General features: G+C 40.9%; 1 protein-coding gene across 1 annotated transcript in view; it reads left to right on the forward strand.

Moving 5' to 3' along the window:
* The window catches only part of LOC103517039 (transport and Golgi organization protein 6 homolog), a 50,456-nt gene extending 37,392 nt beyond the window's left edge, over window positions 1-13,064 (forward strand). Inside the window, exons 7-16 of the mRNA XM_026829116.1 lie at window positions 5,208-5,411; window positions 5,760-6,267; window positions 6,690-6,928; window positions 7,531-7,681; window positions 9,004-9,377; window positions 9,652-9,757; window positions 9,931-10,008; window positions 10,320-10,471; window positions 12,185-12,298; window positions 12,806-13,064. Coding sequence (XP_026684917.1) covers window positions 5,208-5,411; window positions 5,760-6,267; window positions 6,690-6,928; window positions 7,531-7,681; window positions 9,004-9,377; window positions 9,652-9,757; window positions 9,931-10,008; window positions 10,320-10,471; window positions 12,185-12,298; window positions 12,806-12,979 — 2,100 coding nt within the window. The 3' untranslated portion in view covers window positions 12,980-13,064. The remainder of the gene's footprint in view (window positions 1-5,207; window positions 5,412-5,759; window positions 6,268-6,689; window positions 6,929-7,530; window positions 7,682-9,003; window positions 9,378-9,651; window positions 9,758-9,930; window positions 10,009-10,319; window positions 10,472-12,184; window positions 12,299-12,805) is intronic.
* Window positions 13,065-14,435: the final 1,371 nt, after the last annotated feature.

Below are 14,435 nucleotides of genomic sequence, written 5' to 3' on the forward strand. Positions count from 1 at the left end.
ATGAGAGGAGGGGTGCACCCCCCCAGGCCCCCCCAATCCTTGCAGTGGGGGAGGGAAGAGGTGCCCCTTCGGCCTAAGCACTGGGTGAGAGGAGGGGGTTCACCCCAGGCTCCCAGTCCTAGGAATTGGGGCGGTGTGAGGTCCCCCCTGGGGTCTCTTCCCTTCGCCGAGAGGCAGGGGCTGGGAAATCTAATGATTTTAGAAGAGGTTATGTGAGGGTGGGAGGAGGGGGGGGGGGCCCCCATAAATCAATGGGTTAATTTATAAAAAAAAAAGTTTAACGGAAAAAAAAAGAGGCCTTGATGTAACCTAGAAGTGCCCTCACTGGTATATTTCAACCTCCCCAGTTTCTCTAAAATTCACCTGTAGCACCTCTAAAGAGTCCGCACACTCAGGTTTATTCCAGAGAAAATCTGTGAGTTCATCTACTATCCCATTAAGAGGATACCAAGAGGTGTCCAGGCCAGAGAGCTAGCTTGGGGCCCCTGAACTGAAGGGGTCTAATGAGGGGTTTGATAGGTTTTTTATCCCAAGGCCTTGATGTAACCTAGAAGTGCCCTCACTGGTATATTTCAACCTCCCCAGTTTCTCTAAAATTCACCTGCAGCACCTCTAAAGAGTCCGCATACTCAGGTTTATTCCAGAGAAATGCTGTGAGTCCATATACTATCCCATTAAGAGGATACCAAAAGGTGCCTAGGCCAGAGAGCTAGCTTGGGGCCGCCGAACTGAAGGGGTCTAATGAGGGGTTTGATAGGTTTTTTATCCCAAGGCCTTGATGTAACCTAGAAGTGCCCTCACTGGTATATTTCAACCTCCCCAGTTTCTCTAAAATTCACCTGCAGCCCCTCTAAAGAGTCCGCATACTCAGGTTTATTCCAGAGAAAAGCTGTGAGTTCATATACTATTCCATTAAGAGGATACCAAGAGGTGTCCAGGCCAGAGAGCTAGCTCGGGGCCCCCGAACTGAAGGGGTCTAATGAGGGGTTTGATAGGTCTGCTATCCCAAGGCCTTGATGTAACCTAGAAGTACCCTCACTGGTATATTTCAACCTCCCCAGTTTCTCTAAAATTCACCTGCAGCACCTCTAAAGAGTCCGCATACTCAGGTTTATTCCAGAGAAATGCTGTGAGTCCATATACTATCCCATTAAGAGGATACCAAGAGGCGTCATCAAGGCTAGAGAGCTAGCTCAGGGCCCCTAAATTGTAGGGGTCAGATGAGGGATATTCAGGTACATAATTATGTCGTTGTACCCTGAGCGAGCGAGCTAGCTAGCTAGCTATGGAATAAAGAATGAAGAGAGAGGTTGGATTGTAAAGAAAGGAAGTATGCAAGCGAAAAACTTCAAAAGAGAGAGAAAGTAATGGAAATGTAGAGCAAGAACAGAAGAACAGGGAGAGAGGAGCAAAAGAAAAGAACGAAGAGAGAAGAGAGAGATTTGGAAAGAAATTTGAGAGAGAGAGAAAAAAGCTGGAAGGAAACTGCAAAAAGATTGGAAACCTTAATCAACATTCTGGCAAACAAAATGTTGCACATATGATTGAAAACAATATTTGGGATCTCCCTTAGTAATATCATCCTTATTGAAAAGGTAGGAGCGAAGTTATGGACATTTTTCGAAGTGTTCACGTAATTTTGTGGATGGGTGTATAATACTAGATGATGTGTCTCCCCGGAAGAAAACACAACACGGAAGTTCAAGTACCCTGTAATTAAACACATGACTGCTATCATTACTATCGGAAGTACCCTGTACACATGACTACTATGATTACTCCCATCATTATCAATATATCCATGTAGTATGTTATCGCACAGGCAATGTAGCGCTCTGATATCACCGCACTGCCATTGTCTGTATCAGCAGAGTTATTATGGTTAAGCCCATCCTATATGTGTTATTTATGAATTATGATGGATTATTACGCGCGGCCTGAATACAAATGAGAGGAGGGGTGCACCCCCCCAGGCCCCCCCAATCCTTGCAGTGGGGGAGGGAAGAGGTGCCCCTTCGGCCTAAGCACTGGGTGAGAGGAGGGGGTTCACCCCAGGCTCCCAGTCCTAGGAATTGGGGCGGTGTGAGGTCCCCCCTGGGGTCTCTTCCCTTCGCCGAGAGGCAGGGGCTGGGAAATCTAATGATTTTAGAAGAGGTTATGTGAGGGCGGGAGGAGGGGGGGGGGGCTGCTATAAACCAATGGTTTAATTTATTAATGATTTTAGAAGGGGTTATGTGGGGGTGGGAGGAGGGGGGGGGGCTGCTATAAATCAATGGTTTAATTTATAAAAAAAAAAGTTGATCGGACAAAAAATGTGATAATGTATTTCGGTGGCGGTTTTGAGGGTTTTTCAGAGTGCAGTTGCGAATAAAGCTCCCAAGTATCGCATGAATTATTCTGTGGTGAAACTGATGCAACTTTTTACAGAATTTGTGGGTACCACAACATTTTAGTCTGATTTACTCATTCTCATTTCCTGATGACCCGTCTGGTTCAAGGTGCAAAGGGATTTTTTGGTTCAAAGTACAGTATTCTATTCTATTCTATTATGGGACTGGTTGCTCCTCTCCCAAGAGAGTATGCAATTAACACTGCGACCTCTGTAGATCTGTTGTGACCAGTATTTTTTCCCCTGCCCAAGCTGCTATACCCTGGCCTTGATGGAACCTAGAAGTACCCTCACTGGTATATTTCAACCTCCCCTGTTTCTCTAAAATTCACCTGCAGCACCTCTAAAGAGTCCGCATACTCAGGTTTATTCCAGAGAAATGCTGTGAGTCCATAGACTATCCGTGATTGCTTTGGTCTGACATTTGGAACTCCGTTCACATGAACTTTGCTCTTCCCCACCACACCAATAGCTCAACCCGAAACTGAAAACATCAGAGCGTCTGACTTGTGTGAACATCAGACAGTCTGACTTGTGTGTGCTGACTGACATATTTTCGCGCTGATTGACACAAACCTGAATGAAAAGACGTTTGAAGAGCTGTCGTTTTTCTCTTAAAGCGAAATAAATGAAGTTCTTGTTTTTTCCTCTCCCCTCAACTCCTCCTTCTATTTCTCCTTCTCCTCCTTCTTCTCCTCCTCCTCCTCCTCATTCTCCTCCTCCTTCTTCTTCTCCTCCTCCTCCTCCTTCTCCTCCTTCTCCTTCTCCTCCTCCTTCTCCTTCTCCTCCTCCTCCTTCTCCTCCTCCTTCTCCTCCTTCTCCTCCTCCTTCTTCTCCTCCTTCTTCTCCTCCTCCTTCTTCTCCTCCTTCTTCTCCTCCTCCTTCTTCTGCTCCTTCTCCTCCTCCTTCTTCTCCTCCTCCTTTTCCTCCTTCTCCTCCTCCTCCTTCTCCTCCTCCTTCTTCTCAGCTATGATTTGAAATTTCCTCCTGTTTTATCCCCCCTCCCGGTAGACAGGGTGTTTGTGAATGTATGGTCACGTAAAATTTCGCTCGGAGCATCAGGTATAGAAAAAATGCCTTCAAATGTGGCCAATTTGAAAACTATGTGCCGAAGAGAGAAGGGAGTGTTGTATCACGAAAAAAATACAATTCTGTCTGGCAACTTCGGATAGGTTCTAGTATCCCCCCAGTTGAAGCTGGCGTGGAAAAACAGTTTGGGGACACCCTGTATTTGTAATATTCGCTCCAATATTTTCCCATCAAGCTACAAACATCATCTATTCCTCTACAGTAGTCTACATTTATTTTCTTTGCAATAGTACGTCTTTCATAAGTTCATAACATTAACTCATACTTACTTCAATAACCAACATACTCGCACTGTACTATAGGTAGATACATATCTATATATATATATTTTTTCCTTCTTATTCACAATTCTTTCCCTCCCTCCTCCTTTTCATCCACATCTCTTTCTCTTGACCTTTTAATTCTCTGTTTGCTTCTCACTCCTTTTTTCTCTGTAGCACTTTTTTGCTCTTTTCTGTTTCTCTTCCACTTCGTTTTTCCGTGTTTCTTTTGATTTCAAGTTATCTCTTTCTCCTTCTCTCCCTTCCCTTTCCCTCTCTTTCTTTCTCCCTCCCTCCTGTATTTCCCTGTCTATCTCTCACTCAAGATCTTTCTGTACACCCTCTCTTCCACTCCGTTTTTCAGTTTCTCTCTTGCATTTCAAGTTATCTCTTTCTTCTTTTCTCTCCCCCCTTTCCCTCTCTCTCTTCCCCTCCATCCTGTATTTCTTTATCTATATCTCTCATTCAAGATCTTTCCTCGTACACATCTTTTTTTGCTCTTTTTCAGTTCTTCTCTTTTGCTCCGTTTTCCATTTATTTCTTTGCTAGCATTCTGAGGGCTCTCACTTTCTCTGTCCGTTTCCCTCCCACTCTCTTTTCTTTTCTCTCTCCTCTTCTTCACCCTTCCTCTTTTATCATCTTCTGTCAGTTCTTCATTTCCTATATTGTAGAGAAAATATTGAGAACCATCTTCCATCTTCATAATAATTTATGGTATAAGACATTTCTCTTTCGGAGAAATTCTTTCATCTTTTGCATTCGCCAAATGAATCCTAGATAGGGATGAGGTTGATATTCCCATGCATTCTTGCAAGATATGTGTTGGAGAGAGATATGCTATGGGAAAGAGAGAAAAATATGTGTTTGAGAGAGATAAATATGATGTGAGAAAGAGAGAAAGAGATCCTATGGCTATATGGGCTAGAGAGAAATAAATGTAAGTGTTTGAGAGAGAAAGATGATTCGCCCTATGACCTATGGGATAAAGATAAACTGAAGAAAAAATTATGAAAAATATTGAAAGAGCGAACTGAGGTATAAGTTTTAGCTCGATGATTTTGCTTCTTTGGTGTTTGTTTGACTATACATATAATTATGTAACTCACAATCTCACAAACGGTTTGTCCGGTTTTAACGGTCCGGTTTTAACAGGGGGGCACGGTTGGTCAAGAAACCTATAACACAGGCAACTGATTTGATTTGGTGGTTTGGTTTGAGAATGTTTTGGGTACTTTCTGTTCCTTTTAGATAGGTCCATTCTCATCTAAAATCAAGAAATCCTGAAGTTTTCAAATCACATTTAAAAATAATAATACTAATAATAATAATAATAATAATAATAATAATAATAATAATAATAATAATAATAATAATAATAATAAAAACTACCATGTTTCAAACTTTAGCTAACCTGAAATCGCATAACAAGAAGTTAAAAATGTTTTGACAACTGCTTTTATACTTTTCAGACTGGAGCCAAGAAACATGTTTGGTTTATGAACGCTTGTACCAATATTCTGAATGAAACCTTGAACAAATCCAACGGGATCGAAATCTTACTGAAAGCAATGTGCGATGAAGATTATACTTCCCCCCTCGTGTGGAGAAAGCTCGACATCATCGCCAAAATCATTGCTACAATGAAAAGCTCCTACCATGTGACGTGCCCTCAGGTTAGTGCTTAGCAAGAGATGCTTGGAAGATTTAGTAAGTTTATACACATATAGGTTTAATACAGCCCAAAGCAATTTCCTTGGGGCTGATTGAGAGGCTGACGAAAAACGCCGACCCCGTCTATATACGGGGAATGGCGAGAAAAAAAGAAGAAGAAGAAGAAGAAGAAGAAGAAGATACTTAGATTAATACAAATATAGATGTAATGGTTTTATAATCTCCCTGACATTTTTAAAGTTTTATTATTGCGAAAACAAGGAGATAATAATAGTCGTATTGTTACTTCAAGAAACGAATTTATTATCCTCTCTCTAATATCCTAACAAAAAATGATCCTTTGATTCCAGGTGTTACAAATGTTAGAGTACAGCGACCAACTCATACAATCTAGTGATCAAATCAAACTGAACAATCAATTCTCAATAGCAATGTGTAAACATTTCTATCAACACGACCCTGATGTATTTCATACCTTCATATTCAATCATGTGATATCACCTATAGCTGGAATTTACCAAGAACCTAAAGGAAATCTATCAAACTGTCTGACCGTGTTAAACCGACTGTTTTCACATGTGGATGGATTACCTCGTGAGATTCTACTTAAGTATCTGAATTGCCTGTTTTTTATCTACGTTAACATATATGAAAGCCCCTTGTTTATCCCTGGAAAAATCCCGCTGGAAAACCTTCTGTGTACGCTGCTGGGTAGTTTTCCGGTGGAGCAGTGTGGTGTTATATTGAACAAGTTGATATTTCAAATAGATGAAACGCAGTGCTCTGTTGAGAATCGGAATGGGGAAGTACAGAGCTTGGATGAAGATGATATTGACGAAAACGAACAAAGTAATTCAGGTAATACAATAGTATACAGTAAGTGCTTCCTATCATAGTCTCACATCAATTTTTTATTACAAGTAGAACCTATACTGCCTATACATAATTCCTATAGTGAGTATAGTGTTTATCACCCTCCTGCTCAAAAGACTAAATACATACCTTAACTCAGTAAGCAGCACGGATGATTTAAGGGGGGAAAACCAAATGATTTTTTGTAGTGAAGTAGAGAGCCTCTTTTGTGGGTAACCCAGCATTACCGCGCTTCAGGAATTTCGATCGCGCGGGGAATCGAACTCGTGACCTGCAAGCTGTAGTACCCACTAGGCCACGAAGGTTGCCTGATAATTTTATGCATCATTTGTGTAGTTCTGCAAAACGCTCTATTTATTGGAATACCATCGTCTACACTCTACATTATATCCTTTGTCACGTTTCAGAATCATGCATCAAATTGTCGTACAATATGTTCGATTTTCCCACGGGTCGAATTCAAGTATCCCCCTCTGGGGATCTCTCATATGTAAACTCCCCTGAGTCTGCTGATAGTCCTATAGATGACAACTACGAGAAGTATGGGGCGTGTGTATTGACCTTGCTGAAAAAGCACAAGGATCAGACTGCCAGCTACAATCTGTTCATTTGTCTCCTTCACAATTATACAAGGGAAATTTTCAAGGTAAGACAACCTCCGTGGCCGAGTGGGTATCACATCACGCCGGAAGTCCCGGGTTCGTTTTCCAGAGGGGTCAAATTTTTTTCTGTTCTTTGCTTAAATTTCGAGGTGCACTCAGTCTCGTGAGGGCAATTGAGTAGCTACTTTAATCGAGCAGTGCAGTGGTGGCATTACCATTGTAAAGTAACATTATTTTGGTCAAATTCTCAAGCAAAGTTGATGATAAAACTAGGATTGAACCTTCTTCTGATCAGCTAGCGAGTGTCTTGTCCACTACTTACATCTAGGCAAGTGTAATGAAAATTTAAAAATAAATAGGGGGGCACGCTTGGTCCAGTGGTAACGCGCTTGCTTGCCATGCAGAAGGTCCCGGGTTCGAATCCCACCATCGACAAAAAATTTGTACTCCGACCAGTGCAGTGGTGGCATTACCATTGTAAAGTAACATTATTTTGGTCAAATTCTCAAGCAAAGTTAAGGATAAAATTCTATACTTCAGCTAGGATTGAACCTTCTTCTGATCAGCTAGCGAGTGTTTTGTCCACTACTTACATCTAGGCAAGTGTAATGAAAATTTAAAAATAAATAAGTGAAATTAATTTCAGAACGACGTGGACAGAAATGTGGTCAACGTGAAATTACTCAACGATTTAGTGCAAGATATTCCAATGGAAAATTTCGTCAGTACCAATCCTGAGCATATCATCATGTTTATAGAGTTTCTTATCAAACAAGCTATCAACACAAATGAGCAAGGTGAGTACATAGGGACTTACTTTAAATTTGAAATCCACAAAAAATGTAAAATCAAATCACTTGTAAATGTGTCAGTTAGTTATTAAGTTATTATCAAATCTCTCTGTGAAGTTTGAGGCATTTTGGCCGAAATCTCAAGTCCTGAGAAATGCGAACTCTTTATGAACTTTTTCAAAGAACCGTGCTTTTCTTGAGAGCCGGCCCAGGGTCAGTTTTGATCTTCGTAAATTATCGAACCCCTCTGCAAAATGGAAGCGACCTATGGCTAAAAGTAAAGTCCTGAGAATGCCGCATTCCTTCTGAACTTTTTCCATTGTTTGGCCCCAAATAACGGAACTTTGGCCCTGATTAACGGCTGAACCGTACATTTCTGGAAGCCCACCCCAGGGACATTTTATTGTACATAATTTATTACATCTCTCTGCAAATTTTGAGCGTCTTGGGCGAAAATTTAAAGTCCTGAGAAATTCGATCTCTTTTTGAGCTTTTCCATGAATAACGGCAGAACCGTACATTTCTTGAAGCCCAGGGACATTCTGATAACGCCCAACCCTGTGACTGAGTGGTTAAGAGCACTGACTCTCAATCTGGAGGTGCTGGATTCGAATCCTGGCCAGGACGGAAATTTTCCGTTCCTGGATAGATATGAATGTAAAAGGATGTACCTTAGAGTAATGCGAAAGCGGTTCCAAAAAGGACATTTTAATGTATGTAGGTATGTACATAATTCATCGCATCTCTCGAAATGTAATATTTTCTCATGCTTCCCCTCTGTCATTTCAGACCCTTGCACCGACAACACGGACAGCCTGGGTGAGTACATAGGGACTTACTTTAAATTTGAAATCCACAAAAAATATATAATCAAATCACTTGTAAATGTGTCAGTTATTAAGTTATTATCAAATCTCTCTGTGAAGTTTGAGACATTTTGGCCGAAATCTCAAGTCCTGAGAAATGGGAACTCTTTATGAACTTTTTCAAAGAACCGTGCTTTTCTTGAGAGCCCCCAAATAACGGAACTTTGGCCCTGATTAACGGCTGAACCGTACATTTCTGGAAGCCCAGGGACATTCTGATAACGCCCAACCCTGTGACTGAGTGGTTAAGAGCACTGACTCTCAACCTGGAGGTGCTGGATTCGAATCCTGGCCAGGACGGAAATTTTCCGTTCCTGGATAGATATGAATGCAAAAGGATGTACCTTGAAGTAATGCGAAAGCGGTTCCAAAAAGGACATTTTAATGTATGTAGGTATGTATATAATTCATCGCATCTCTCGAAATGTAATATTTTCTCATGCTTCCCCTCTGTCATTTCAGACCCTTGCACCGACAACACGGACAGCCTCTGTACAGGCCTCACTCTACTCAACATCATCATGACAGACCGCAATGCTTCCCTCTTCCTGCACATCACTTCCTCTCTGGAAACCCTCATCAATCAGTCTTCAAACGAAGAGGTGCTTCTCCTCGCTAGACAGATACTCGAGCAAATCAAAGCTTCCAATGTGAACACTTCCAAACACTCGAGAGGGAGTAAATTATCTGGAGAGAGTTATGAGAAAGCAATGCGAAATGCGTGTGACACATTGCTGCCTGTGAGAGCGCATGGGATTGTCGTGTTGACCAAGTTGATATTGAGTGGTGATGCAACCGCCAAGGCGAACAAGAGTGCTCTTCTCTGCCTGTTCATGGTAAGATTCAAAATCTAAACCCAGAAAAGTTACATTTTCCTTTCCAAAAAAGTTTTTCCTTTCTTAAACAGAACCGATTCCTATGGCGTGCCATCTTGTATTTCCTATGGTTTAGTACAGGCACTATCACCTATATCGCCAAAAGGAACGGCTGGCTTTTCCCTATCCTGTCTTCCTTCTCTCTTTGATTTCGGGACGATAAGACCTTACCAGTTACAGTTCTCTCTGTTAAACGTCTTTAATAAAATCCTTATTGATTTGTGATTTCCCTCAGGAAAACTTGTCTGATGAGGATTCCTATCTCTACCTGAGTGCAGTGGATGGACTAGCAGCCCTGGCCTCAGAGCAAGCAGATACAGTTGTCGATACCCTGACTCAACATTTCACAAGTGCCACCAGACAGCTAGAAATTAGACTTAAACTGGGTGAAGTCTTGATGCGAGTAGCCCGGCATTTAGGTAAATGAGTAGCAGAATAAAATTCGGCCGCGGGTTCAATTCCCGCCCGGCGCGGATTTTATCCTAAACGGATAATGTGGATACCCTGACTCAACATTTCACAAGTGCCACCAGACAGCTAGAACTTAGACTTAAACTGGGCGAAGTCTTGATGCGAGTAGCACGGCATTTAGGTAAATGAGTAGCAGAATAAAATTCGGCCGCGGGTTCAATTCCCGCCCGGCGCGGATTTTATCCTAAACGGATAATGTTCGTTCTCGGAACGGCTGGCTTTCTCCTATCCTGTCTTCCTTCTCTCTTCGATTTCGAGACGATAAGACCTTAGCAGTTACAGTTGTTCCGAGGTGTAATTTTTGGTCATCTATCTATTTCTTATTGATTTAAACAGATAATAATAATAATAATAATTTAATATCTAATTTGTGAAGAGTCTCTAATTCCATCACAAAATATTCATGTACATCTCCTTGTGCTTTCTATTCAGGTGAAATGCTGACCAAATACAAGAGCTACTTTCTGAACGCATTCCTGCATGGCTGTAAGGATGAAGACCATCTGATGCGAGCTTCTAGTCTATCTAATCTGGCTGAGATATGTCGCATACTGGGATACCGTGTGGGGTCAATTCTTAGTGAGGTATGTCACCTATCCAGATTTTATCCACGTGTAGGGAAGTAGGTAATGTTTTATTATTAAAATATTATATTCCCATTTCACGCAACTTCGGCCTTCCGTGGCCGAGTGTGGATCATACTAGGCGGAGGTCCCGGGTTCAAGTTTTTTTTCGGACAATTGAGTAGCTACTTTAATCGAGTAGCGACCAGTAGCGGAATTACCAGTGCAAAAAGGTTGACTATGTGAGTAGATGAGAATTGATGATTCTCATGAAAAATATAACTGTCCAAATGTATTTTTTTCGTAAAGATCGTCAAAAATAATAAATAATCCGAAAAGATTTTTTTTTTAAAAGTATTTCTTCTCTGAGAAATTCGTCCCCAAAGTGTGCGCGGGAAAAATAATGAGATTCAAATTAGAAATGCGCCCTACGCTTGGCAACATTGCGTGGGACGTAACCAACCATGAAAAAAGAAATTCTTCTGGCTCTTGCTAATCTGATCACATCGTTTTCTTTGGTTTTTGCGTTTTGTATCTGCTAATTTGGCTGTTTTTCTGAGTATCCTGTGGTGGTGTAGTGGTCAAGGAGCTCGACTGGTTAACAGGAGGGCGTGGGTTCAATCCCAGCCGAGGTATGGAATTTTATCCTCAATATAATTTGAGAATTTGACCACAATAATAGTAGTAGACCTACTGCTGGAGTAAAGGGACCTGATCAGTCCTATGCGAGCAGTATATAAATAAGCACTATTATTATTATATAGGTAGGTACCTACATAGGTAGGTAGATAGGTACCTACATAGGCAGTTACATAAAGTGGAACTTTAAGCAGGGATGTTTGGTATGTGGAGATCATATTATTCATATTATTCTTCTCGATCGAAATAAATGTGCCAGCCTACTTAGCTTAGTTGGTAGTGCGTCTGCCTTGTAACCGCTAGGCCGCGGGTTCGATTCCCGCCCAGGGCGGATTTTATCCTGATGGGATAATGTTCGTTCTCGGAACGGCTGGCTTTCTCCTATCCTGTCTTCCTTCTCTCTTCGATTTCGAGACGATAAGACCTTAGCAGTTACAGTTGTTCCGAGGTGTAATTTTTGCTCATCTATCTATTTCTTATTGATTTAAACAGATAATAATAATAATTTAATATCTAATTTGTGAAGAGTCTCTAATTCCATCACAAAATATTCTCCTTGTGCTTTCTATTCAGGTGAAATGCTGACCAAATACAAGAGCTACTTTCTGAACGCATTCCTGCATGGCTGTAAGGATGAAGACCATCTGATGCGAGCTTCTAGTCTATCTAATCTGGCTGAGATATGTCGCATACTGGGATACCGTGTGGGGTCAATTCTTAGTGAGGTATGTCACCTATCCAGATTTTATCCACGTGTAGGGAAGTAGGTAATGTTTTATTATTAAAATATTATATTCCCATTTTACGCAACTTCGGCCTTCCGTGGCCGAGTGTGGATCATACTAGGCAGAGGTCCCGGGTTCAAAGTTTTTTCGGACAATTGTGTAGCTACTTTGATCGAGTAGCGACCAGTAGCGGAATTACCAGTGCAAAAAGGTTGATTATGTGAGTAGATAAGAATTGTAAAGAAGGCACTTGGTAATGCGATGATGGCCACCAAAGTTGTTAAGAAGCTCTCTTCTGACCTGATTACCACAAAGAATATTGATGACTTGATTTTGATATTTTATTCCAATTTTTTTCTTACATTGCCAGATTTTCGTTTGTATCAAGTGCATCATCAGCTCAGACCCGTGTCCAGAACCCAGAAGGGCAGCAGTCATGGTTGCCAGCTTTCTCCTATGTGGACTCAAACATGAAGCCTTACAGGTAAATAAGCAAAAGTTGTTTACCCCCTTAGGATCCTTAACTTTTGGCCATACCCATAACATTTACTAATTATTCGATGGGTTCGACTTGAAAAGAAGAGAACTTTATAAACGTAGACTAGCAAAACCAGTATATATTATGAAATATATACTGATGGATTCGACTTGAAAAGAAAAGAACACAAGTAATTTCTTTCTGGTGATCTTCGCTCGCGTCAGTACCTACTTGGTTCAGAAAATTCTCTGGCCATCCAAAAGGGGCAATTGCTCGAGCATCATGAGCACGTTGCCCTCTGGAATGATCTTAGACAAAGTGTATTATTTATAAAAAATATAGATTTTTTTAGTAACTTTTATCCTTGTGAAGAGTACAATTGACCAATTGGTTTTTATTTTTACCCAAGACAAAGAAGTCCAGAAAAAGGTGTGTCACAGGTATCCCAAAGTTTCTTCACATCAACGCTCCGTCCCGTCCTGTGGAAAAATAAAATATTTTTTGCCACTACAGGTTCTCGAACCCATACTCCCTGAGCTGTACAGAACTCTGAAGCACATCTACGATAATGATCCTGATGATAGGACGCGACTACACGCCCAGCTGGCGTTAGAACAACTCAATGAAGCCGTCAAAACCTTCTTCACACCTTCCCTACCCTCTGGTTTTGCCAGTCTACGTTTATAAAGGTAGGATCACACGATAGTTATGGTAGAGCGACATAATTATAATCTGATAAATTTCTATCTAAATGAAAATGTCGAAAATTTGATGTCATGTTTTTTTTTTTTTTTTTTTTTTTTTTTTTTTTTTTCAAATGGGGGTTTTTTTCCCCCCTTTTTTTTTTTTCTTACAGAGGCTCAATACTTCCTATTTAGGTGCTGGGTCAACACGATAACATCAGAAATGGCCATAGGTTTATGGTCATGTTAACGAAGACCGATCACACGGCATGGAAGAGAAAACTGTGATACCTATTGTGTGATCCCACCTTAATTCCTTAATATTAATAGTGCTTGTGCTGCTCGAAAAAAACTAACGAGTCTTATCCCAGCAGTAAACTCAGATCAGTGATGAATTTCTCAAATCGTGGAACCAGCGACCTCTGTGCCTTGGTAGGTATCATTTAGGTTTAGGGCCAGGAGCAGTTTAACTCTTGGATTGAGCAATCTGGTTGGTTTATTTTCATCTTTTTAGCCAGTCAGGTTCCTTAATCCAAGAATTTAACTCAGATTTACTCAGACTCAATAGTCAAAGACTTCCACTCAGACTCAATAGTCAAAGTTTCTTCTTCTTTTTTACTTTACTTATCCTATAGGAAGGAAAGTAATGTAATCGGGTCAAATTTTCGATGGTCAGTTTTTAGTGCCAAAACACATATTGCCAACAAACTTTGTCACCCCCCTTAGGATTCTTGTTTAAGGCAGATACTTGCAAACTTCAGGCCTTTCGTAGATTCGTATAAGCTTAACCCATCCCTTGGAGCATTTGCCCCTACACCTAAGCCTCAGAGTGGGCTTTTTGTGTGTGGAGTTAAGGTGGTTCCTAACGCTCGAAGATCTGGGCGATCCTTGTTCAAGGATGATATTTGCAAACTTCAAGCTATACCCATAACATTTATCCTGTTAGGTTCTGACGTGACTTGGAAGATTCATCTTGAAAAGAAGAACACTAGTTAACTTTTACTCTCTACTAAAATTTACTTTTTACTAAAATTTATCTATTGGTTTTTAATTGTACCCATTAAAGAGATAGATTTTAAGGTGTGTCACAGGTATCCCAAAGCTTCTTCACACCAACGCTCCGTCCCGTCCTATAAATAAAATATTTGCCACTACAGGTTCTCGAACCCATACTCCCTGAGCTGTACAGAACTCTGAAGCAAATCTACGATAATGATCCCGATGATAGGACGCGACTACACGCCCAGCTGGCGTTAGAACAACTCAATGAAGCCGTCAAAACCTTCTTCACACCTTCCCTACCCTCTGGTTTTGCCAGTCTACGTTTATAAAGGTAGGATCACACGATAGTTATGGTAGAGCGACATAATTATAATCTGATAAATTTCTATCTAAATGAAAATGTCGAAAATTTGATGTCATGTTTTTTTTTTTTTTTTTTTTTTTTTTTTTTTTCAAAA

Source organism: Diaphorina citri, unplaced genomic scaffold (genome assembly GCF_000475195.1).
Source record: "Diaphorina citri unplaced genomic scaffold, Diaci psyllid genome assembly version 1.1 scaffold54, whole genome shotgun sequence".
In the NCBI taxonomy this organism is placed as follows: Eukaryota; Metazoa; Arthropoda; class Insecta; order Hemiptera; family Psyllidae; genus Diaphorina; species Diaphorina citri.